This window comes from Choloepus didactylus, chromosome 25 (genome assembly GCF_015220235.1).
Source record: "Choloepus didactylus isolate mChoDid1 chromosome 25, mChoDid1.pri, whole genome shotgun sequence".
Classification (NCBI taxonomy): Eukaryota; Metazoa; Chordata; class Mammalia; order Pilosa; family Megalonychidae; genus Choloepus; species Choloepus didactylus.
This window is the reverse complement of record NC_051331.1, coordinates 7,089,761-7,116,882: the sequence shown is the minus strand read 5'-3', so window position 1 is coordinate 7,116,882 and position 27,122 is coordinate 7,089,761. Positions and strand designations below refer to the sequence as shown.

The window sequence follows — 27,122 nt, the reverse complement described above, 5'->3', positions numbered from 1 at the left end:
TTACTAGACACTTCCCCTCACCCCAAACAGAAACCCTACACTCGTTTCTTATTAACTCCCCACTGCCCTTTCTCACACTTCTCATAACCCATACTCTACTTTTCATCTCTATGACCATATTCTCTGATACTTTCTTTGTGTTTACCATGGGGCTTAAATTTAACATCTTAAATCTATAACAATCTTGTTTTCTTTGATACCAACTTAACTTCAATAGGACACGTAAACTATGTTCCTGTACTCCTCCATTCCCCCACCATTATGTAGTTCTTGTCAAAAATTACATATTTTACACTGAGTCCAAAACCACTGCTTTATCATTACACTTTGTCTTTTACATCCTGTAGGAGGTAAATAGTGGAGTTACAAATCAAAAATACAGTAGTATTCGTATTTATATTTACCATGTGATCTTTACTGGAAATCTTTATTTCTTCATGTGGTTTCAGTCAGTTGTTTAGTGTCCCTTCCTTTCAGCCTGCACAATTTCCTTTAGCATTTCTTATAGGACTGATATACTGGTGATGAAGTCCATCAGCTTTTGATTATCTGGGAATGTTTTCATCTCCCCCTCATTTTTAACCTCCAGGTGTTTCTGAATTTTCTGAGTCACTGATGGTATTGACTTCTATTTGTATTCCATTGTGGTCGGAGAATATGCTTTGAATAAATTCATTTTTTTTTTAATTTATTGAGGCTTGTTTTATGTCCCAGCATATGGTCTATTCTGGAGAAAGTTCCGTGATCACTAGAGAAGAATGTGTATCCTTGTGATTTGGGATGTGATGTTCTATATATGTATGTTAAATCCAATTCATTTATCAGATTGTTTAGGTTTTCAGTTTCCTTATTAGTCTTCTGTCTGGTTGATCTATCTATAGGAGAGAGTGATGTGTTGAAGTCTCCCACAATTATTGTGGAAACATCCATTGCTTCCTTTAGTTTTGCCAGGGTTTGTCATGTGTTTTGTGGTACCATGATTGGGTGCATAAACATTTATGATTGCTATTTCTTCTTGTGGAATTGCCCCTTTAATTAGTATGTATTGGCCTTCTACTTCAGTATTTGAGAGTCTGATCAGAATATGTCTTGGAATGTGTTTATTTGGATTTATTCTATTTGGAGTTCACTGGGCATTTATGCTTTGTGTATTTATATTGTGTAAAAGTTTTCCCCAACAATTTATTTGAATACTCGTTCTAGACCTTTACCCTTCTCTTCCCCTTCTGGACACCAATGAGTCTTAAATTTGGATGTTTTATTTTATCTATCATATCCCTAAGATCCATTTCAATTTTTTCAATTTTTTCCCCATTCTTTCTTTTGTTCGTTCATTTTCTGTTCTGTGTTTCTTGAGGTTGCTGAGTCATTCAACTTCCTCTAGTCTTGTATTATGAGTATCCAGACTCTTTTTAATTTGGTCAGCAGTTTCTTTTATGCCCATAAGATCATCTGTTTTTTAATTTACTCTTGCAATTTCTTCTTTATGCTCTTCTAGAGTCTTCTTCATGTCCTTTATATACTGTGCCATGCTCTCGTCATTTGTCTTTAGTTCTTTGATTAATTGCTCCAAGTACTATGTCTCCTCTGATCTTTTGATTTGGGTATTTGGGTTTGGGTTCTCCATATCGGCTGATTTTATCATATGCTTCAAATTTTTCTGTTGTTTTTGGCCTCTTGGCATTTGCTTTACTTGACAGGGTTCTTTTAGGCTATGTATGCTAATTCAAACACTTCTCTCTCATTTGTCAGACCTACAGCTTGGTGGCGTACACTTTCTCTAACCAGCAGATGGCGTCCGCAAGTCACCTATTCCCCTCAAGTTAGTTCTCCCCAACTTTGTCTTTGTGGTGTGTGGGGGTCTGATTCTTGTGGGGTCCAATTGGTGCACCAAGTTTGGGTGTGTTGTTGGTGCTGACCACCCTGAATGTGGGGCATGTTTCTGAGCAGTTAGGAAGGCAGGGCAGCTTTAATAATCAAACCTCCTGGGTGTTCCTGGAGTTTTAAGGCTGTTGCAAGAGTCTAAACCTTCAGTTTGGTCTCACCACAGATTGTCTCTGCTGCTGACCCACAAGTCCTTGGTATTCACGTAGGGTCCCTGGGATTTCCGAGCAGGCCCCCCTTCTCAGCCATGCTCTTCCAGGACCTCTGCTGAGGGAAGGCTGTGCCACGTCACAAGTGCGCACCGGCCCTCAAGGGAAGTTCTGGGCTGCAGGGCCGTGCAGGGGCGATCCCAGCCTGCTATAAGGATGGCTGAATGGGGCGTGTTAATTTCCCCCTTTCGCACAGCTCCACCTTCCCAGTTCTGGGACAATTAGCTGTGGGTGCACTAAAGGCTATTGTCCATGCCCAATATTGTGGTGTGTGCTTGTGTTGCTGGAGACATTTTTTGTCACACTGGGTCCCTTGGCGTGGCTCTGGGCTGTGTCTCCGGCACCGGGCAGGAGCGGTCCCAGCCCGCTGGGAAGATGGCTGCAAGGGGTGCGGTTTTTTTCCCCTTTTGGCTAACCTCTATCTTCCTCACTCCGAGACAATTAGCAGCGGGTTTTCAAAAGGCTATCTTCCATGCCAGATATTGAGGCGTTCACACAGCCAGTTCCTGCCATGCTTCACTGTATGGTTCTCACTGCCGTATCTGCAGCCGCTTTTGGATTTTTTTAAAAAAGAACTAGTCCTCCTCCAAACACCACCCCACGGTTTCCCCACACCGCAGCGTGGCCCCGGACATTCAGCAGGCTCACTCACTCGTTTCAGAACACAGACTCCAGGTTTCCCCAAGTGCACGGTCCCTGTGGCTTAGCAGACCTTGTCCGGCTGGTGCATCGCTGGAACTGGTGTTCTGGATCACTTTCTGGGTTTTATCCAGTATTTTTCACAAAGGTGTTTTTTTGCCCTGTCTCACCTGGCTGCCATCTTAGGTTCTCCCAACCATTCTAATTTAGAATTAGTTTAATTAAATATTTAATTTTCAAAAAGCAAATGTGTAAGATACTTAATGTTAATTTAAATAAGTAATGCATGCAATGACTAAAAAATATCCAGAAGACAAGCAAGTCTAACTGAAGAAGATTTACTGCTGGCAAGTCCCAGTCTACTTCTGTGCCCCTGCTCCAGCCACCCCCACTTAACCAGATTTAAAAATTTCTTGTGCATCCAGGCAGTGTTTCTTTATATAAAAATAAGCCATTATGAAGCAATATTGTTCCCCATCTTTATTACAAAAATGTAACATGGTGTTCACATTGCAACGCACTTTGCTTATTCTATTGATAAATCCTAAAGAACTTTTCACATAAATACCTGATGCCTTTCGGTTTTATGAAAGTGCATATGATGATGCTTTTATGTAACTAATTCTTTCTGTGTAGACACTTGGTGCATTTCCAAATTTCTGCTTCCAAAACTATGAATTAAAATAAGATTGTCACTTTATAAAAAATCATGTTCTTTTCCTAACTCACTCAACGTTTAACATTTTTATTGTGAGATTTATTCTCAAAAGAATTTAATAAATATCTTATGGTAAGTTTTATTAGTAGTAACAATTTAAACCTCCTTGGGATCATCATGAAGAGTAATAAACAGGTCTTGACACCTTTTAGAATCTTCCGATCTGCCGTTTCCTGAACTTGCATCTATATCACCAGCTGATGCCCACTGTCCTGATTTTCTTGTTTCTCTTCATAACTTTACCCTTTCATTATTTTCTGTTAAGCAGTTTTAGGAAACTCTGTTGAACTTTCAATAAATGAATATTAGTGGGATTACTCCCAAATGGGTTTTCTGTGGTTTCCCTACTTCAGTGTGTTTCTCACATGCTGGTCTATGAGGCTCAATTTAACCCTCATATCAATGCTTATGTTTGTGTGTTATGAAATTCATTTTTATTTTTTTACTGCTCCTGTCACTCTTGTTTCAGTCTCCTGAGTTTAATTGCATAATAAACCTCCACACATTGTGGATCATGGCCAAGTTCAGATTTACTAGGAAGTGGCAATGGAGCGTATCAGTTCACCTTCCCACCACCTGTTTGTAATTATGCATTAATTCCATATGAACATCAGTACTTGGGACTATGTGATTCACTTATTTTTGCCCTTCTCATTGGCATGAAATTGGATCTACTTGAGTTTTTTTTTTAATTCAATGTTTTTGAGATATATTCACATTCCATGCAGTTATACAAAGTGTACATTCAGCTGTTCACAGTACCATTATATAGTTGTGCGTTCAACCCCAAAATTAATCTTTGAAAATTTTCATTACCACACAGACAAAAATAATAAGAATAAAAATTAAAGTGAAAAAAGAACAATTAAAGTAGAAAGAACACTGGTGCTTTTTTTTTTTTTTTGCCCCTATTTTTCTAGTCATCCATCCATAAACTAGACAAAGGGGAGTGTGGTCCATATGGGTTTCCCGATCACATTGTCACTCCTCATAAATTTCATTTTTATACAATCATCTTCAAGATTCAGGGGTTCTGGGTTGTAGTTTGATAGTTTCAGGTATTTACTTCTAGCTACCCCAATTCTTTAGAACCTAAAAAGGGTTGTCTAAATTGTGTGTAAGAGTGCCCACCAGAGTGACCTCTCGGCTCCTTCTGGAATCTCTCTGCCACTGAAGCTTATTTCATTTCCTTTCACATCCCCCCTTTTGGTCAAGAAGATGTTCTCCGTCCCAGGATGCCAGGTCTACATTCCTCCCCGGGAGTCATATTCCACGTTGCCAGGGAGATTCACTCCCCTGGGTGTCTGATCCCACGTAGCGGGGAGGGCAGTGATTTCACCTTTCAAGTTGGCTTAGCCAGAGAGAGAGGGCCACATCTGAGCAACAAAGAGGCATTCGGGAGGAGGCTTTAGGCACAATTATAGGCAGGCCTAGCCTCTCCTTTGCAGCAACAATCTTGCCAAGGGCATCTACTTGAGATTTTATTTTGCTGTTTGCTCTTTGGTCATTGCCTGTGAGGGTGATCTTTAGTCCTATGTGTGTACCAGACAGGGTTCTCCTGATTCAGTGGGGCTCACCCATATTATTGGGGGGAATCCCCTTTACTTAAAGGCAGCTGATTATAGATGCTAATCACATCTACAAAATACCTTCACAGCAACATCAGGAATAGTATTTGACCAAACAAGTGGGCACCACATCCCAGGCAAGTTGGCATTGGAAAATTAGCCATCACATGGTGTTTCACCTTTTGTTAGACACATTTTTTCATTTTCCCATTTTTTATTCATTTCTCCGTTCATTTTTTTTAACCCACCACCTCAGTTCTACATTTGTTACCATGCTGCCATCCATCACTCTTATCAATTGAACCATCCATCTTATTTTTGATGCATTTCGAAGTAAGTTGTAGACATTAGTCCACGTCACCCCTCAACACTTCAGGTGCATATCATTAACTAGAGTTTAAGATTTGTTTACTGTTCTTTTTCTTATTTTTTTCAAAACAATGTTATTCACACACCATGCAATCCATCCATAGTGTATAATCAGTGGCTCAGTATAATCACAGCTGTGTATTCCTCGCCACAATCAATTTTGGAAAATTTTCATAGCTCTGAAAAGAAAAACCCCATGCTCCTTGTCCCCTCTAATATTGAAACTTAGCATCAGTGTGGTACCTTTTGTTACAATTGATGGAGGAACATTAAGATATTGCTATTAACTATAGTCCATAGTTTGCATTAGGTGCATTTTCACCCATATCCCACACTATTATCAACACCTTGTAGTTGTGACATACATTTGTTCTAATACAGGAAGAACATTCTTGAATTTGTACTATTAATCACCATCATCCATAACAGGGCTCACTGTGTTATACAGTCCCTTGTTTCATCCTCTAGCTTTCCTTCTAGTGATATACACAACCTTAAACTTCCCCTTTCAACCACAATCACACCCTCGATTCATCACTGTTATCTACACACTTCATAATGTGCCACCATCACCTCTATCCATTTCCAAACATTTACAATCAATCTTACTGAAAAATTCTCTATAAATTAAGCATCGGTTCCCCTTTTCTATCCTAATTCTATCTTCTCATAACCTGTATTCTAGACATTAACTCCCAGAGTTTGCTCATTATATTTGGTATGTGTTAGTGAGATCATACTATGTTTGTCTCTTTGTGTCTAGCTTATTTCACTCAACATAATGTCCTCCAGGTGCTTGCATGTTGTCACATGCTTCATGATTTCATTCCTTCTTATTGCTGAATAGCATTCCATCGTATGTATTTGTTTATCCATTCATCAGTGATTGACACTTGGGTTGCTTCCATCTTTTGACTATGGTGAATAATAATACTGTTCGGTTTTCTGATGCTGCCGTTATACAAAATACCAGAAATGGATTGGCTTTTATAAAGGGGGTTTATTTGGTTACAAAGTTACAGTCTTAAGGCCATAAAGTGTCCAAGTAAGGCATCAACAATAGGGTACCTTCACTGGATAAAGGCCATTGGCATCCGGAAAACCTCTGTTAACTGGGAAGGCACATGGCTGGTGTCTGCTTGCTCCCAGGTTGTGTTTTAAAAATAGGGTTCTCCAAAATATCAGCTTTCAATGGCCATCTTCAAAATGTCTCTCAGCTGCAGCTCTGAGGTCCTTCTGTTTGTGAGCCCCTTTTTAAGACTCCAGTGAACTAATCAAGGCCCACGCTGAATGGGCGGGGCCACACCTCCATAGAAATATTCAATCAGAGGTCACACCCTAACCAAAGGTGTCACTCATAGTTGGATGGGTCACATCTCCATGGAAACAACCTAATCCCAGTATCCCGTGAGATTGGATCAAAAGATCATGACTTTTTCTTGGGGGACATAATATATCTAAACTGGCACAAACACTATGAACATTGGTGTGCAAATATCTGTTCACAATGTCCCTGCTTTCAGTTCTTGAGTATATACCTAGTAGTGGGATTGCCTGGTCACGTGGCAGCTCTAGACTTAGCTGCCAAACTGTCTTCCACAGCAGCTGCACCATTTTACATTCCCACCAGCAGTGAGTAACTATTCCTGTTTCTCCACATCCTCTCCAACACTTGTATTTTCTGTTTGTTTAATAGTAACCTTTCTAGTAGGTGTGAAATAATACCTCTTTGTGGTTTTGATATGCATTTCCCTAATAGTTGGTGAAGTTGAGGTCTTTTTATGTGCTTTTTAGCCATTTGTGTTTTTTCTTTGGAAAAGTGTCTATTCAAGTCTTTGATCCATTTTGAATTAATTTTTGTATAAGGTATGAGATAGAGATCCTTATTCATTCTTTTTGATATGGATATCCAGTTCTCCCTGCACCATTTGTTGAAGAGACTCTTCTGTCCCAGTTGAGTAGACTTGGCAGCCTTGGCAAGAATTGGTTCGCCCCAGATGTGAGAATCTTTTCTGAACTCTCAGTTTGACTCCATTGCTAAATACATCTATCTTTATGCCAGTACTATGTGCTGTTTTGAGCTCTGTAGCTTTGTTATGTGCTTTAAAGTCAGGAAGTGGAATCCTCCAGCTCCATTCTTCTTTTCAAGGTGTTTTTGGCTATTCAAGGCCCCTCACCCTTCCAAATAAATTTGATAATTAGCTCTTCCATTTCTGCAAAGTGGGCTGTTGGAATTTTGGTTGGGATTGCATTCAGTCTGTGAATTAATTTGGGTAGAACTGCCAATGATATTGAGTCTTCTAATCCATGAACATGAAATGTCTGTCCATCTGCTTAGGTTTTCTTTGATTTATTTTAGCAATGTTTTGTAGTTTTCTGAATATAGGTCCTTACTATCCTAGGTTAACTTTATTCCTAGATATTTGATTATTGTAGTTGCTATTGTAAATGGAATTTTTTTCTTGATTTCCTCCTCAGATTACTCTTTACAAGTGTTTAGAAACACTACTGATTTTTGCATGTTGATCTTATATCCCACCACTTTGCTGAACTCATGTGTTAGCTCTAGTAGCTTTGTTGTTAAATTTTCAGTATTCTCTAAATACAGGATCATGTCATCTGCAAATAGTGAACGTTTTACTTCTTCCTTTCTGATTTGGATGCCTCTTATTTCATTTTCTTGCCTAATTGCTCTAACTAGAGCTTCTAACACAATGTTGAATAACAGTGGTGGCAGTGGGCGTCCCTGTCTTCTTCCCAATCTTACAGGGAAAGCTTTCAGTTTCTTGCCATTGAGTGTGAAGTTAGCTGTGGGTTTTTCATATATGCCCTTTTTCATGTTGAGGAAGTTTCCTTCTATTCCTAACTGTCAGTGTATTTTTATCAAGAAAGCATGCTGAATTTTGTCAAAATGCCTTTTCTGCATCAGTTGAGATGGTCATGTGTTTTTTCCCCTTTGATTTGTTAATGTGTGTTACATACTAATTTTCTTGTATTGAACCACCCTTGCATACCTGGAATAAAACCCCATGATCATGGTGTGCAATTCTTTTAATGCGCTGTTGGATTTGACTTGCAAGTATTTTGTTGAGGATTTTTGCATCTATATTCGTTAGAGAGATTGGGCTGTCATTTTCTTGTAGTGTCTTTATCTGGCTTCGGTATTAGGGTGATGTTGGCTTCACAGAATGAATTAGGTACTGTTTCCTCCTCCTCCATTTTTTGCAAGAGTTTGAGCAGAGTTGGTATTAGTTCTTGGAATGCTTGGTAAAATTTGCCATCTGGTCCTGGGCTTTTCTCTGTTGGGATGTTTTTATTGACTGATTCAGTCTCTACTTGTGATTGGTTTGTTGAGGTCTATTTCTTGAGTCAGTGTAGGTTTTTCATGTGTTTCTAGAAAATTGTCCATTTCATTTAATGTTTCTAAATTGTTAGCATAGAGTTGTTCATAGTATCCTCTTTTTTATTTCTATTGGGTCCGTGGTAATGATCCGCCCTCTCATTTCTGATTTTATTTATTTGCATCTTCTCTCTTTTTTTGTCAGTCTAGCTAAGGGTTTGCCATCTTTGTTGGTCTCAAATAACCAAGTTTGGTTTTGTTGATTCTATATTTTTCTCAATTTCATTTATTTCTGCTCTAACTTTATTTCTTTTCTTCTGCTTGCTTTGTGATTAGTTTGCTGTTTTCTCTCTAGTTCTTCCAAATGTTCAATGGTCTTCGATTTTAGCTCTTTCTTCCTTTTTAATGTCGGCATTTAGGGCTGCACATTTCCCTCTTAGCACTGCATTCACTGCATCCCATAACTTTTGATATGTTGTGATCTCGTTTTTGTTATTTTTGAGATAGTTACTGATTTCTCTTGCAATTTCTTCTTTGGTGCACTGATTGTTTAAGAATGTGTTGTTTATCCTCCATATATTTGTGAATTTTCAAGTTCTCTGTCTTTGATTTCCAGCCCCATTCCATTATGATCAGAGAAAGTGCTTTGTATAATTTCAGTCTTTTAAAATTTATTGAGACCTGTTTTGTGACCCAACACAGGTTTATCCTGGACAATGGTCCATGAGCACTTGAGAAGAATGTATATCCTGCTGTCTTGGGGGGCAGTGTTGTATATATGTCTGTTAGGTCTAGTACATTTATCATATTATTTAATTTCTCTGTTTCCTTGTTGATCTTCTGTTTCTAAAGTCCTTTCTGTTGATGAGAGTGGTGTGTGAACTCTCCAACTATTATTGTAGAGACATCTATTATTCCCTTTAGCTTTGCCAGTGCTTGCCTCTTGTACTTTGCGGCACTTTAGTTAGGGGCATAGATATTTATGTTTATTTCTTCTTGGTGAGTTGCCCCTTTTTTTAATATATAATGGCCTTCTTTGTCTCACAACATTTTTTGCATTTAATGTCTATTTTTTTTCTGATATTAATATAGCTACCCCAACTCTTTTGTGGTTATTGTTTGCATGGAACATCATTTTACAGCCTTTCACTTTCAACCTATTTGTATCTTTGGATCTAAAATGAGTCTCTTTTAAACAGCATATGGATGGGTCATGTTTTTTTTTATCCTTTCTGCCAGTCTGTGTCTTTTGACTGGAGATTTTAATCCATTAACAGTCAGTGTTTTAATTGTAAAGTCACTACTTTTACTTCAACCATTTTATTCTTTGTCTTTTGTCTTATTTTTTTCTCTTTTTATCATTCTAGTTACCCTTACTGATATTTTCTTTTCTACACTCTCCTCCAAGCCTCTCTCTTCTGTCTTTTCTTTTCAGCTTGCATAACTCTCTTTAGTATTTCTTAAGGGCAGATCTCTTGCTAATGAACTCTCTCAGCTTCTGTTTATCTGTCAATATTTTAAACTCCCCCTTGTTTTTGAAGACAGCTTTGTTGGATGACAAATTCTTGACTGGCAGTTTTCCTCTTTCACTATCTTAAATATATCGTACCATTACCTTTTGCCTCCATAGTTCCTGCTGAGAAATTGGGCCTTTGTCTTACTGGGCATCCCTTGTATGTGGTGAATTGATTTTCTCTTGCTGCTTTCAGAATTCTCTTTGTTTTTGACATTTGACATTCTGATTAGCATTTGTCTTGGAGTGGGTCTCTTTGAATTTATTCTGCTTGAAATATATTGCATTTCTTTGATATGCATATTTATGTCTTTAATAAGAATTGGGCAATTTTCTGCTATTGTTTCATTAAGTATTCCTTATTATGGTTTGCTAGAGTTGCTGTTATGCAAAATACCAGAAATGGATTGGCTTCTATAAAGGGGATTTATTATGTTATAAATTTACAATTCTAAGGCCATAAAAGTGTTCAAACTAAGACATCAACATGAGGATACCTTCACTAAGGAAAGGCTGATGGCGTCCAGATCACCTCTGTCAGCTGGGAAGGCATGTGGCTGGCATCTGCTGGTCCTTTGCTCCCGGGTTCTGGTTTCAAATTGCTTTCTCCAAAATGTCTCTGGGCTTCCAACTCTCTTAGCTTCTCTCTCATCCACTGTGCATTCTTGCTTGTTCTCCCAGGGCATTTCTCTCTACACATCTGGGGGTCCTCTGTTAGCTTCTCCAGGGCAAACTCTGGGCTTCATCTCTTAGCTTAACATCTCCAAACGTCCTTCTGTCTGCATCTCCCAACATCCTTCTGTCTGCATCTCCCAGTGTCTCCAAGCATCTGTGTCAGCTCTTAGCTTCTTCCCACAGGCAAACTCTGGATTATATATCTTCACTTATCTCTAAAACATCTCTCAGCTTCTCTGAGATCTCTTACAGGACTCCAGTGATCTAACTAACCCCTACCCAGAATGGGCAGGGTCACATCTCCACCGAAATAATTTAAGCAAAGGTCTCACCCACAGTTGGGTGGGTCACGTCTCCATGGAAACAATCAGAAGGTTCCACCTAACAAGATTGGATTAAAAGTGCATGCTCTTCTGGGGTCCATAACGGTTTCAAACCAGCACATTCCTTCTGCTACTTTTCTCTTCTCCTGAGACACCAGTGACACATGTTTGTGTGTTTCATGTTGTCATTCATTTCTCTGAGACCCCATTCAAAGTTTTCCATTCTCTTCTCTACTCATTCTTTAGTCTGTTCAATTTCAGATGTTCTGTTTTCTAGGTCACTGATCCTTTCTTCTGCTATTCAAATCCGTGTGTGCCTCTAATGTATTTTTAATCTCATCTATTGTGACTTTCATTCCCATAAGATTTATTTTTCTTTGTTATTTTTCTTTGTGTACTTTCAAATTCTTCCTTATGCTCACCCAGTGTCTTCTTAATGTCCTTTATCTCTTTAGCCACTTTTTCCTACATAACCGTGAATTGAGTTAGGAGATTTGTTTGAACTTCTTTGATTAGTTGTTCCAAATTTTGTATCCCCTCTGACTTTTTAATTTGTTCCTTTGAGTAGGCCATATCTTCCTGCTTTGTAGTATGACATGTTCTTTTTGTTTGTTGTTTGATTTTGTGATACCTGGGCGGGCATCTGATTATCTTAATGGGTTTATTCTTAAAGTTGGTTTTTCTCTTGTCTAGGATTTTGTTGTTGATTGGGTTTGTGTTAAGGATCTTCTTTGACAGTCGGTTTGTCAGTATTTCCCAGCCAAAATAAGGCCAGTTACCCATTCAGGGAAATAGGCTGGATCCAAAGGGCCCTGGGAAAGAGGATCAAGAAAGACTCCCCAAATCTTTTTTTTTTTTTTTTTCCTTCAGCTTCCCAAGAATACACTTTCCTTGCCAGCCCAGCAGACGGTGGTTTGGCCAAACTTCCTTTTTGAAGTTTGCCCAAAAGTGTGCTTTCCTGACCTGCCCAGCAAATGCACTCTTCAGCAGCCTATTTCCCTCAGCCCTTGGACGGCAGGCTATTTTTAGCCCTTTTCTAGTTCTGCTTCTGACATTGAAACAGTGGCCTGGGCACCCGACTGGGACAGCCTAGAGCAGTGGGATCTAGCAGTCTAAATTCACCAGCCAATAATTGGATCCGTACTGGGCTGCGTTCCCCTCTGTACTTGGGTTGAGGACTATGGTGGTCTTCCCAGTCCACAGCAGCCCATCAGGCAGGGATTGAACTACCTGATGCTGCTTGCCTTGGGTGGGCAGTGGGCACCAGGAGCCACAGATGGAATTACAGTCTCTGTGGTTTCTCAGTCACTTTGTCCCACGCTTCCCTGGATGCTGCACAGAAGTCAGCTGGTCTCCAGAGTCCCAGAGCAATTTACTTGGACAGTTTCTGCCTTCCCACTCAGTGCTTTTGGGAGAGGAGCAAGCCCTACAGCTCCCTCCTTATTCTGCCAATTTCCCGGAAGCCCTGGTGCATTAATCTTTGCACTCATTCTTCAATATTATTACATATTGCAGATAATTTACCCCCAGTTTGTGGTTTATTGTTTCACTCACTTAAAATTTAATATAGTGGTGTTTGTCAGTCTCTTCCTTTATGGCTTATTCATATATGAGAAAATTTTATGTATTCTTACATCATCGAATCATTTGCCTGTAACTCTGGAGGTATTCTAGTTTTTCTTTCACATTTAAATCTATGGTAAATTTATAATTGTCTGTGGATTAGATGTGAATACAATATGAGTACCCCATTTAGATAACAGTTTGTCCCTGGCCCATGTATAAAAGTGTATGTCATTTCCACCAGTGCTCTGCCATACCTGTTATTTCATTCAACAGATTTCCATACACATGGGGGTTTGCTCAAGACTTTTCTTTGCCATTATTCTATTTATCTCCCTGCTAATACTATATGATTGGATTACTGTAGTTTAAGAATCTTTGATATATATGAGGTGAGGCAAGTCTTCACCTTGTTCTTGAGAAGACCGGCAATGTTTTGAGATTTGTTTTTCATATTAGTTTTGGAGACAGCATATTTTTTAAGTCCTAAAAAATATTTTGGGGGTATTTAATGGAATTTTGTAAGGACTATTTGTCTCTTTTGGGAGAAGTGATATCTTGGTGGCATTGAGTTCTTTTTAAGAACAGGTGCTATCTTTCACTTATTGCATTCTGCTTTGATACTATCTAATGACTTGTCTAAATTTTTCTATTAGGATCTTTTTTCTCTCCTTTATTTGACTTTACTACTTGGGTAAAATTAGTTTTTACCGTCGTACCAGTTAGTTTTACTGACAGTCTACACACCATCCACTTATCTATTTTAAGTGTGCAATTTTTTTACATTAACAGATGCGCAACCTTCACTATAATAAAAATGTAGAGATAAGTTCAATGTGTCGTTGGTGGTGTTCAGTTTCTGAAGAAGGGAGTGTGGCCAGGACCAGCTCTGACAGCCAAGTCATGAAGTGAATGTCTAGAGTTTACAGAATCTGATGCCAGCTTTCTATGAATTCAGTGTAGATCCCAGTGCTGTCATTCTTACCCGTCTTCCTACACACTTATGTGGGCTGTTTTAGGACTCAGTGAGCTTTGAGGATGTGGCTGTGGACTTCACCCTGGAGGAGTGGGCTTTGCTGGATTCTACTCAGAGGAGACTCTACAGAGATGTGATGCTGGAAACCTTCGGGAACCTCTCCTCAGTAGGTAAGGATGACATCATTCCTTCAGTTAGTCATTCAGAGAACAGGTATTGCTTGCTCTACACTGCTGCCATTTTGTATGTGGGAAGGGTGTATGGGTAAATAAGAGAGGTGTGGTCTCAGCCATCAGGGACCTAGAATCTGCTATTTCCATGACAATGAAAATCTATTCATTAAACTTTTTCCTGTCTTGAGTAAGACAATTAAAGCGCCTTTAGTCTCATCAGAGTGAATATAGTTTTCTTGGGTGCACATTGCGAGGGTTCTTTTCAAGATTGGGATAGTTTTACTGTGTTTATTAAATTGCCTGTTAATTGAATCCTAGTGCCTGTTTCTGATGACAATCTGAAACAGCAAAACCCTTAGACATCTTCTTTGGTCCCTGGTACCTTCCATATAATATTTTTTCTCTCATTTTTACAGATGAGGAGGCTCAATTACAAACCAATGGATCAGTTGCTCACGAGGCTATTTTTAAGCAAAAGACACGCAAGGAACAGATAATGGCAAAATTCACAAGCAATCATTCTAGTGCCTGTGCTGCACGAAAATATTTGGCAGACCATAACATTGAAAATCAGCACAAAACACTGGAGAGGCATCACCGGTAAGTAAGAGAAATGATTTCTCAAAAGAGAATATTAGTACATCATGAACTTTAAAAACAAATAAGTCACACCCAGCTTCAAATTTATTTTTTTCAGAGAATTTTACCTAAAATACTTTTTTTCATAAATGTGACATTCCTGTTCAGTGTTTGCAAACATAATTCAATTGGAAACAATATCAGGGAACCCCATATATGAGAAACACTTTTAATGATGACTAGGGTCATGCTATCTTCCAGAACATTCAGAATGCTTATTGGACTATCAGTCAGTTCACACAGGGTAGAACACCACTTTCACTGAAAATGGTGAAAATGTAGTTCTTATACTCAAGAATAAATATTAGTTCAATAATAAACTGTTATGTGCTTCTCATTTTTAGAAGTCATATAGGAGAGAGAGTCTGTGAAAATAATGAAAGTTATCAATGTGGAGAAACCTTGAATCAGATGCCAAATCTTCATCTGCACAAGAAAACCCCTTCTGGAGCAGGTCTCTATGAATGCAGTAAGTGTGGAAAAACCTTTGTATATCGTTCCTCTCTGAAGCGGCACATCAGGTCACTTCCTGGACACAAACCAGATGGCTCTCAGGAAAGTGGGCCAGCCTGCAGTCATCCCTCCTACCTAAGAAAATACACGAGAACTAACTGTGGAAAGAAAACCTACATATGTAAATTTTGTGGGAAAATCTTCCGTTATCACTATTGGTTCAGTGAACACATCAGGACTCACACTTCAGGTAAAACTTACGAATCCCAGCAATCTGGGAATGTCGTCAATGAGTTCTCAAGTTTTACTAGCCACGTGAGAACTTACAGTGGAGAGAAGACAGGTAAATGTAAGGAATGTGGGAAAGAGTTCGTTTATCTCGGATCCTTTAGAAAACACATGATAACACACTCTCAAGAGAATCGCTATGAATGTAAACAATGTGCTAAAACCTTCACTTCTTCTGCCTCCTTTCGAAGACATGACAGGGTTCACACGGGGGAGAAACCTTATCATTGTAAACAATGTGGTAAAAACTTCAGGTATTCCCAATCCTTTCAAAGACACGGAAAAATTCACACTGGAGAAAAGCCCTTTAAATGTCAGTATTGTGGGAAAGCCTTCAGTTCGCGTGACTCCTTTAAAGGACACGTCAGGATGCATGCTGGAGAGAGACCCTATGAGTGTAAAGAGTGTGGTAAAGCCTTCACTTGTGTCCGGTCAGTTCGAAAGCATGAATGGATTCACACTGGAGAAAAGCCCTATAAATGTAAGTATTGTGGGAAAGCCTACCGTTCACTTACAGGCTTTACAATACATGTGAGAATGCACACCGGAGAGAATCCCTATGAGTGTAAACAATGTGGCAAAGCCTTCCGATGTCATAGTTCATTAAAAGGACACTTAATGATTCACAATGGAGAGAAGCCCTTTGAATGTGGGTATTGTGGGAAAGGCTTCCGTTTGCTCAGATACTTTAAAGGACATGTGAGAATGCACACTGGAGAGAAACCCTATCAGTGTAAACAGTGTGGTAAAGGCTTTGCTTTTCCAGAATCCTTTGTACGACATAAAAGGATTCACACTGGAGAGATGCCCTATGAATGTAATTACTGTGGCAAAGTCTTCCGGTGGTCTGAGTCTTTTCAAGGACATATTAGAACACATACGGGAGAGAAGCAGTATAAATGTGAAATATGTGGGAAAGCTTTTGGCTGGTCCTCATCGTTTAGAAGCCACATGAGAAGGCATAGTGAGAAGAAACCCTAAAAATGACACAGTGTGGGGAAAACTTCAAGTGGACCTTATCTGCACAAAAACCTGAGGATTCACCCTGACTAGAAACCCTATCAATGTGAAAAACATGGAAAAGCCATCACTTGGTCCTCATCCTTACGAAACCATGTGGAAGATCACACTGGGAGGAGGCCCTATAAATAACCTGAGAATGCCTGATGCTACTCAACTCATGTGGAATATTCCCAAAACTTCATATATCATATTTCCCTTGCTAATAAGTGATTGATGTGTATTTGTAAATAGTTTATCAAAGAGTATATTCTTATGTGAACCATTTTGCATCTTTTCCTCTTTGGCCCTTGGTTTTTGCTTCTCACTGGGATTTGGACACTAAGTTTGAATTAAGAAGTCAGACCTGTGGTATGATCACAAAATCTAGAGTTAGAGACGGCTTTCCTGGATGTGCTGTGTCAACATAGGTAACGTTGGCAAGTAAATTTTCTAGAGTTCAGTTTTGTTATGGATGCATGACAGAATCCACCGTCCTAATTGTACAAGATTGGGATGCAGAAGTTAAAAGGCCATTACTGAAGTTTTGCAGGCACAGACAGGGAGATAAGACATGCATAGGCAAATTGGGACCAGTTTCCTGCACCTTTTCCTTGTTTCTTCCTGTTTCTTGACCGTCCCGTTCAAGAACATCCTCAAAACAGCACCAACTGCTTGACTCTGATTTTCGAGAGGTGTGGTCTTTCACAGATTGACTCCTTCACATGCTCTACATCAGTGATACATTCGAATATTGCATGTTCCCGCATGACCCAGTGTGTCCATTGGGCCACTGATTCCAAATGTCATGGTTGAGAATGTTCTCTAAGTTTCTGACACCCCTCTACTTAGTCTAATTTGTACAGCAAGGATCAGGATCTATTAATACTGCTAGTGGCTTTATGTTCTTAATTACAACATGCCAGCTATAGGGGTGCAGTCAAAAAGAGAAACCAGATGGGAATTCAGTCCCCAACTGCACGTGTGGTGACCGTGCTGACCCAGTCCTTCCATGGGAGGATAACACCCTTCCTCGTAGCAGGGAGATTCTGTGTGGTTCCTGTGCCTTAAGTAGAATGGAATTCTCCAGTATGTCTTCGATCATTATGTTTTATCATATGCGATTAAAATCGATGTCCATTTTAAAATATATTTAGTTTCTATTAAATTGTTATGGTAACATAAACATCATTTCTCCTTTTTTAACTTTTTAATGCAACTTTATTGAGATACATTCACACACCATACAGTTGATCCAAAGCATTCAGTCCATGGCTCACTGTGTCATCACATGGTTGTACAATCATCATCAAAACCAATTTTAGAACATTTTCTTTACTCCAAGAAAAGAAAAAAGAAAACCCCAAACCTCCTTTACCCTTTTTTCCCCCCAACACACACACAATGATTGACCCCTAGTATTGGTGTGGTACATTTGTTACTATTCATCAAAGAATATTAAGGTATTTCTATTAACTATAGTCCATACTTTGCAATAGATTCATTTCCCCCATACATCACATTTATTAACTTCCTATAAATAGTGTCATACATTTGTTTTAATTCATGAAAGAATTTTTTTTATATTTGTACAGTTAATCACAGTCATTGCCTACCACAGATTCATTGTGTTATACGTTCCTATGTTTTAACCTCCAGCTTTCCTTCTAGTGACGTACAGGACTCTAAACTTCCACTTGTCACCACGTTCAGCTGCCCTTCAGCACTGTTAATTATACTCACAATAATGTGCTACTGTCACCTCTATCCATTTCCAAATGTTTAAGTTCAACCTAGTTAAAAATTATGCACATGTCAAGCAGCCACTCCCCCATCTAGCCTCTTTCTATGTCCTGGTAACCTATATTCTAGATTTTATGTATATGTTTGCATATTATAATTCATATTAGTGAGATCATACAATATTTGTCCTTTTGTGTCTTACTTCCCTCAAAATAATGTCCTCAAGGTTCATCCATGTTGTTGCATACTTCAGGACTTCATTCCTTCTTTCTGCTGAATTATACCCCATCATCTGTATATACCACATGTTGTTTATCCATTCATTGGTTGATGGACACTTGGGTTTCCGTCTTTTGGCAATTACGAATAATGTGACTATGAACATTGGTGTGCAAGTGTCTGCATCTCTGCTTTCAGTTTTCCTGGGTATGTACCAGGTAGCAGGATTGCTGGATCATAAGGCAACTCTACACTTTGCTTTCTGAGGAACTGCCAAGTCATCCTCCACAGCAGTTTACCATTTTATGTTCTCACCAGCAATGATTGTGTTCCTATTTCACCACATCTTCCAACAGTTGTAGTTTAATATTTGTTTAATAGCAGCCATTGTGATAGGTGTGAAATATCTAATTGTGGTTTTGATTTGCATTTACCTAACAGCTAGTCAAGGTGAGCATTTTTTCATTTGCTTTTTAGCCATTTTTATTTCCATTTTATTTGGAAAAATGTCTATTCATATCTTTTGCCCATTGTTAAATTGGATTGTTTTTGTTGAGTTGTAGGATTTCTTTATATATTCTGAATATAAAACCCTATCAGATATGTTACCAAATAATTTCTCCCATTGAGTCTATTGCCTTTTCACCCTTTTGACTAAGTCCTTCAAAGCACAGAAGTATTCAATTTTGAGGGGGCTCCATTTATTTATTTTTTTATGTTGTTGTGCTTTGGATTTACTGTCCAAGAAACTGCTGCCTATCACTAGATCTCAAAGATGTTTCCCTACATTTTCTTCTAGGAGTTTTATGTTACTGGCTCTTATATTTAGGTGTTTGCTCCATTTTGAGTAGATTTTTTATAGGATATGAAAGAGGGGTTCCCTTTCATTCTTTTGGATAGGGATATCCAGTTCTCCCAACACCATTTATTGAAGACACTCTTCTATCCCAGTTGAGTGGACTTGGGAGCTTTGTCAAAAATCAATTGACCATAGATCTGAGGGCCTATTTCTTAACTCCCAGTTCAATTCCACTGATTAATATGTGTATCTTTATGCCAGTACCATACTGTTTTTACCATTGTGGCTTTATAATATGCTTTAAAGTGAGGTGTTGTGAGTCCTCCCACTTCATTCTTCTTTTTCAAAATGATTTTGGCTATTTGAGGTGCCATACCCTTGCAAATAAATTTGATAAATAGTTTTTCCATTTCTGCAAAGTAATCTGTTGGAATTTTGATTAGTATTGCATTGAATCTGTAGATAAATTTGGCCAGAATTGGATCATAATGACATTTAACTTCCAAATTACTGAACACCAAATATCTTTCCATTTATTTAGGTCTTGTTTGATTTCTTTTAACAATGATTTTTTTTCACATTTATAAAATTTAATATTTCTCAGTTTTAAAAAAAAGACTACTGTTGCATGCAAAGACATGGATGAAACAAAAAAAATTGAGTTTGGAAATGCCTTGAAAGAAAGTGACCATCACATGATAAAACATAAAAATTTAGAACAGCAAAAATGAACATATTGTAAAATTAATGATTAAATAAATAGACTGGTAGTTGCCTTCAGAAGGAGCAACATATGGATATACTCAGAAGAGGCAAGGAAATATATTGACATTATTTTTTAACCTCTTTTTTTAACTTATTAAGATTTATTCACACACCATACAATCATCCAAAATATACAATCAGTTGATCACATTACTATGATATACTCGTTCATTCATCACCCTGATCTATTTTTTTTTAACTTTTTCCTTGTACCAGAAAAAGTGGTAATAAGAATAAAAAAAAAAATAGTGAAAAAAGAATACCCAAATCTTCCCCTGCCCACCCTATTTTTCCTTTAGTATTTTGCCCCCATTTTCCTACTCATCCATCCATACACTGGATAAAGGGAGTACAGTCCTCAAGGTCTTCAAAATCACACTGTCACCCCTTGTAAGCTACATTGTCATAACAATAGTCTTCAAGAATCAGTGCCACTGGGTTGGAGTTTGGTAGTTTCAGGTATTTACTTCTATCCCAATACATTAAAACCTAAAAAGTGTTATCTATATAGTGTGTAAGAATGTCCACCAGAGTGACCTCTCAACTCCATTTGAATTCTCTCAGCCCCTGAAGCTTTATTTTGTTTCAGTTTGCATCCCCCTTTTGGTCAAGAATATAGCAATGTTTTGAATTTTTCTGTGTACAGGTCCTTTACATCCATGTTTACATTTATTCTTAAGTATTTGATTCTTTTATTTTGCTACTGTAAATGGAGTCTTTTTGTTGATTACTGTGCCAGTCTGAATGTATTATGTCCTCCAAAATGCCATTATCTTTGATGCAATTTTGTGTGGGCAGATGTATTAGTGTTGATTAGATTGTAATTCTTTGTTTCCATGGAGATGAGACCCACCCAACTGTAGGTGACAACTCTGATTAATTTCCAAGGAGGTGTGGCCCCGCCCATTCAGCGTGGGCCTTGATTAGTTTACTAGAGCACTGTATGAGCTCAGACAGAAGGAGCAAGCTTGCTACAGCCAAGAGGGATACTTTGAAGAATGCACAGGAGCTGAGAGAGGAACTGCAGCTTACAGAGCAACATTTTGGAGATGGCCTTTAAAAGCAGACTTTTGCTCCAGAGAAGCTGAGAGAGGACAAACGCCCCAAGAGCAACTGAAGAGGAGCTGCAGCCTAGAGAGGAACGTCCTGGGAGAAAGCCATTTTGAAACCAGAACTTGGAGCAGATGCCAGACACGTGCCTTCCCAGCTAACAGAGGCTTTCCAGACACCACTGGCATCCTGCAGTGAAGGTACCCAATTGTTGATGCATTACCTTGGGCACTTTATGGCCTTAAGACTGTAACTGTGTAACCAAATAAAACCTCTTTATAAAACCCAGTCCATTTCTGGTGTTTTGCAAAAGGGCAGCATTAGCAAACTGGAACAGTTTCCTTCTCGGATAGGTCATTACTAGTGTATGGAAACACTTGATGTTTGTGTGTTGATCTTGTATTCCACCAGTTTGCTGAACTTGTTTATTAGGTCTAGTAGCTTTGTCATTTTTTTCAGGGCTTTCTAAATACAGGATCGTGTCATCTGTAAATAGTGAAAGTTTTACTTCTTTTCCAATTTGGATGCCTTTTATTTCTTTTTCTTACTTACTTGCTCTAGCTAGCACTTCTAGCACAATGTTGAATATTAGTGGTGACAGTAGGCATCCTTTTCTTGCTCCCAGTCTTAGAGGAAAAGCTTTCAGTCTCTCATCATTGAATACAATGGTAGCTGTGGATTTTTCATGTATACCTATTATCAAGTTGAAAATTTTCCTTCAATTCCTACCTTTTGAAGTGTTTTATCAAGACGGGATGCTGAATTTTGTCAGATGCCTTTTCTGCATCAATTGAGATGATCATGTGGTTTTTCCCTTTCAATTTGTTAATGTGGTGTCTTACATTAATTCATTTTCTTGTGTCGAACCACCCTTGCCTACCTGGAATAAAATCTATGAGGGCATGGTACATAATCCTTTTACTGTGGTGTTGGATTCAATATTTTGTTAAGGATTTTTGCATCTATGTTCATTAGAGAGATTTGTTTGTAGTCTTCTTGTAGTCCTTATCAGCCATCTGGTCCTGGGGTTTTCTTTGTGGGGGTGTTTTTGATAACTGATTCAATCTCTTTATTGGTGATTGGTTTGTTGAGGTCTTCTATTTATTATCAAGTCAGCGTATGCAGTTTGTATATTGCTAGAAAATTGCCCATTTCATCTACATTTCTAATTTGGCAAACAGTTGTTCAATGTATACTGTTATGATCTTTTTTATGTCTTTGGGGTCTGTGTTGATGATCTCCCTCCTCATTTCTGATTTTATTTGTTTGTATCTTCTTTCTTTGTTTTTCTCTGTCTGGCTAAGGATTTGTCAATTTTGCTGATCTTCTCAAAGATCCAACTTTTAGGTTTGTTGATTTTATTGTTCTCTATTTATTTCTGCTCTAAACTTTGTTATTTCTTTCCTTCTGCTTGCTTTGGAATTAGTTTGCTGTTCTTTCTCTGGATCATTGGTTTTAGCTCTTTCTTCCTTTTTAATATAGGCATTTAGAGCTATGATTTCCCCCTCAGCACTGCCTTCACTACATCCCATTAGTTTTGATATGTTGCATTCTTGTTTTCATTTGTCTCAAGATATTTACTGATTTCTCTTGCAATTTCTTCTTTGACCTGCTGATTGTTTGACTGTGTTGTTTATCCTCCATATATTTGCAAAATTTCCAGTTCTCCAATTATTACTGATTTCCAGCTCCACTCCATTTTGATAAGAGAAAGCGCTTTGTATAATTTCAATCTTTCAAAATTTAAGACCTCATATTTTAAAAATTAAATTCAGTTTTACTGAAATATATTCACACACCATACAGTCATCCATGGTGTACAATCCACTGTTCACAGCACCATCATATAGTCATGCATTCATCACCCCAGTCTATTTATGAACATTTTCCTTACACCAGAAAGAATCAGAATAAGAATAAAAAATAAAAGTAAAAAAGAACACCCAAATCATCCCCCCTTCCCAACCTATTTTGCATTCAGTTTTTATCCCCATTTTTCTACTCATCAGTCCATACACTAGATAAAGGGTGTGCAATCCACAGGGTTTTCACAATCACACTGTCACCCCTTGTAAGCTACATTGTTATACAATCATCTTTGAGTCCAGATGACTGGGTTGGAGTTTGATAGTTTCAGGTATTTACTTCTATCTATCCCAATATATTAAAACCTAAGAGGTGTTATCTATATAGTGCATAAGAATGTCCACCAGAGTGATCTCTTGACTCCATTTGGAATCTCTCAGCCACTGAAACTTGATTTTGTTTCATTTCACATCCCCCTTTTAATCAAGAAGATATTCTCAATTCCACGATGCCGGGTCCAGATTCATCCTTGGGAGTCATATCCTGCATTGCCAGGGAGATTTACACCCCTGGGAGTCAGGTGCCACATAGTGGGGAGGGCAGTGAGTTCACTTGCTGAGGTGGCTTAGTTAGAGAGAGAGAGGCCACATCTGAGCAACAAATGTACTCAGGGGGAGACTCTTAGGCACAATTATATGCAAGCCTAGCCTCTCCTTTGCAGTGACAAGCTTCATAACGGCAAGTCCCGTGATAGAGGGCTCAGCACATCAAACCACCAGTCCTCAATGTCTGTGACAACATCAGCATCGGTCCAGATGAGGTAGTCCAACTCTTCCGCATTTGCCCCAGTTCCTCAGGGTGGCCCTGCAAATATATTTTTATTCTCTGCACAAATTACTTTGGGATGTGTTCTAGTTTGCTAATGCTGCCCTTTTGCAAAACACCAGAGATGGATTGGCTTTTATAAAAGGGGGTTTATTTGGTTGCACAGCTACAGTCTTAAGGCCATAAAGTGTCCAAGGTAACACATCAGTAATCAGGTACCTTCACTGGAGGATGGCCAATGGTGTCCGGAAAACCTCTGTTAGCTGGGAAGGCACATGGCTGGCGTCTGCTCCAAGTTCTTATTTCAAAATGGCTTTCTCCCAGGACATTCCTCCCTAGGCTTCAGCTACTCTCCAAAAGGTCACTCTCAGTTCAGTTGCTCTCAGGGCATTTGTCCTCTCTTAGCTTCTTTGGAGCAAAAGTCTGCTCTCAAAGGCCATCTCCAGAATGTGTCTGTAAACTGCAGCTCCTCTCTCAGCTCCTGTGCATTCTTCAAAGTGTCTCTCTTGGCTGTAGCAACCTCGCTCCTTCTGTCTGAGCTTATATAGTGCTCCAGTAAACTAATCAAGGCCCATGCTGAATGAGCGGTGCCACACCTCCATGGAAATTATCCAGTGAAAGATCTTGCCCATAGTTGAGTGATCACATCATGGAAACATCCAATCAAAAGTCCAACCCAATCAACACCAATACATTTCCTGCCCACACAAGACTGCAGCAAACATAACAGCGTTCTGGGGGACATAATACATCCAAACCAGCACAGGATGTGTCACTGTTTCACTCTAACCTATACAAACCTACCATATCTCATTTCCTATTCCAAGTTCCAAGTAATTGTGTTTGAACAAACCGACTATAGAGTTACACTGTTTAGAAAAGATAGATCCTGCACCAAATAGAAATCTCTTCCCTTGGTCTCACATGGAAGTTGAAGTTTCAAAACACGGTCAGTTTCCACCCTTTACCCTTTGGCCCAGTTTGCCCTAGTCTTAACCAGACCTGCTTCATTCGTATCACTAATTGAAGTGATGAAGGCCTCTTTTGTGCCCCAGCATGTGGTCTATCCCGGAGAATGATCCATGAGCACTTGAGAAGAATGTATATCTTGCTGTTTTGGGGTGCAGTGTTCTATATTTGTCTGTTAGATCTAGCTCATTTATCATGTTATTTAGCTTTTCCATTTCAATGTTCTATCTATTGAAAAGAGTGGTGTGAAGTCTCCAGGTATTATCGTGAGGACACATGTTATTCCCCTCAGTTTTGCCAGTGTTTCCCTCGTGTACTTTGGAGCACCTTGATTAGGTGCATATTTATGTTTGTTATTTCTTCTTGGTAGATTGTGACTTTTATTAATATATAGTGCCCTTCTTTGTCTCATAGCATTTTTGCATTTGAAGTCTATTTTGTCTGACATTGTAGGTACCTCAGCCCCCAGCTTTTTTCTTTTCTTTCTTTCTTTTTTTTCCTTGTTGTTATTGTTACTGCTTAAGTGGAATCTTTTTCCAGCCTTTCCCTTTCAACGCTTTTGTATCTTTGGGTCAAAAATCAGTCTTTTCTGTTGCTGCAAAGGAGAGGCTAGGCCTCCCTATAATTGTGCCTAAGAGCCCCCTCCCGAATGCCTCTTTGTTGCTCAGATGTGGCCCTCTCTCTCTGGCCAAGCCAACTTGAAAGGTGAAATCACTGCCCTCCCCCCTACGTGGGATCAGACACCCAGGGAAGTGAATCTCCCTGGCAACGTGGAATATGACTCCCGGGGAGGAATGTAGACCCGGCATCGTGGGACGGAGAACATCTTCTTGACCAAAAGGGGGATGTGAAAGGAAATGAAATAAGCTTCAGTGGCAGAGAGATTCCAAAAGGAGCCGAGAGGTCACTCTGGTGGGCACTCTTACGCACACTTTAGACAACCCTTTTTAGGTTCTAAAGAATTGGGGTAGCTGGTGGTGGATACCTGAAACTATCAAACTACAACCCAGAACCCATGAATCTCGAAGACAGTTGTATAAAAATGTAGCTTATGAGGGGTGACAATGGGATTGGGAAAGCCATAAGGACCACACTCCACTTTGTCTAGTTTATGGATAGATGAGTAGAAGAATAGGGGAAGGAAACAAACAAACAAACAGACAAAGGTACCCAGTGTTCTTTTTTACTTTAATTGCTCTTTTTCACTTTAATTATTATTCTTGTTATTTTTGTGTGTGTGCTAATGAAGGTGTCAGGGGTTGATTTAGGTGATGAATGTACAACTATGTAATGGTACTGTGAACAATCGAATGTACGATTTGTTTTGTATGACTGCGTGGTATGTGAATATATCTCAATAAAATGAAGATTTAAAAAAAAAAAAAGTCAGTGTGTAACTAACCATATTCTCTTTTCCCTGCCTCTGAGATTAGGAAGCGTGTCAAGACGGAGCCTCCACTCTGCCAATCTCTGTATTTTAATTAGTATATTTAGAACAATTTTGTTTACAGTAATTATTGATACATTAGGGCTAATTCTGCTATTTTATTTTATGTTCTTTTTATTGTTTCTATTCTTCATTTCTCTGTCCTTTTTCAAGTCTTCTGTGGATTACTTGAACAGTTTTTAGAAATTCATTTTGATTTCTCTGTAGTGTTTTTGCATGTATCTCTTTGTATAGTTTTATTCAGTGGTTGCTATAGGTATTACATTATACATAAGTTATACATGCATAACTTATCACAATCTACTGGTGGTGGTGTTTTATCACTTTGAATGAAGTATAGAAACTTTACCTCCCTTCACCTCCCTTTACCCTCCCACATTTATAATTGTCTTAAATATTTCCTCTACATACATTTACAACTACCTTAAACAGTGTTTTGCTTCCACCATTAAGTGTAATTTAGAAAAGAGAAGGGGAGTCTGTTGTATTTACCTGTATTTTTGCTATCCATGTTCTTTCTTCCTTTCTGATATTTCAAGATTCCTTTTTTTATTGACTTTTCTGTTTGAAAAGCTACTTTTTGTCAGCAGCCTGTACCCTTATCCAGTGGCTCTCAGAAAGAACCTGCTTCCAAGTTCATTTAGGTGATTGGCAGAATTCAGTTCCTTGTGGTTGTAGTACTGAGGGTACCATTTCTTTGCTGGCTGTCATGTGGCCCCTTCTTAGATGGCCCCTTTCATCTTCAAACCTGCCGTGGCACATCAAGTCTTCTTGTGCTTTGAATCACTCTGCCTTCCTCTCTTACATTCATCTTCTGCCAGTTGCAGAAGATTATCTGTTTTTAAGGGTCCATGTGATAGCACTGAACCAACCCAGGTAATATTGGATAATCCCTCTATCATAAGGTTAACTGGTTAGTAATTTTCATTACATCTGCAAAGTCCCTCTTGCCAAATAATGTAACATATTCAAGAGCTTATTTTATTATATTCACAGGTTCTGGGTGTTAGGGTGCGGAATCTTGGGGGATCCATTTTTAGAATTCTGTCTACCACAAGGAAGCAAAATAATATAGTGGTTTATGATGTTCTAGAGGCAGATTTCTGCATTTAAATCCCAGCCCTGCCATTTAATAGCCTATGACCTTGGGCAAGTTTCTCAACTTCTCTG

At 38.8% G+C, this 27,122-nt stretch overlaps 1 protein-coding gene across 1 annotated transcript in view; it reads left to right on the top strand.

The window, feature by feature from the left end:
• LOC119520352 (zinc finger protein 57-like) overlaps positions 1-18,180 on the top strand; it is a 29,595-nt gene extending 11,415 nt beyond the window's left edge. The window contains exons 5-7 of the mRNA XM_037818149.1: positions 13,821-13,947; positions 14,367-14,550; positions 14,934-18,180. Coding sequence (XP_037674077.1) covers positions 13,821-13,947; positions 14,367-14,550; positions 14,934-16,311 — 1,689 coding nt within the window. The 3' untranslated portion in view covers positions 16,312-18,180. The remainder of the gene's footprint in view (positions 1-13,820; positions 13,948-14,366; positions 14,551-14,933) is intronic.
• Positions 18,181-27,122: the final 8,942 nt, after the last annotated feature.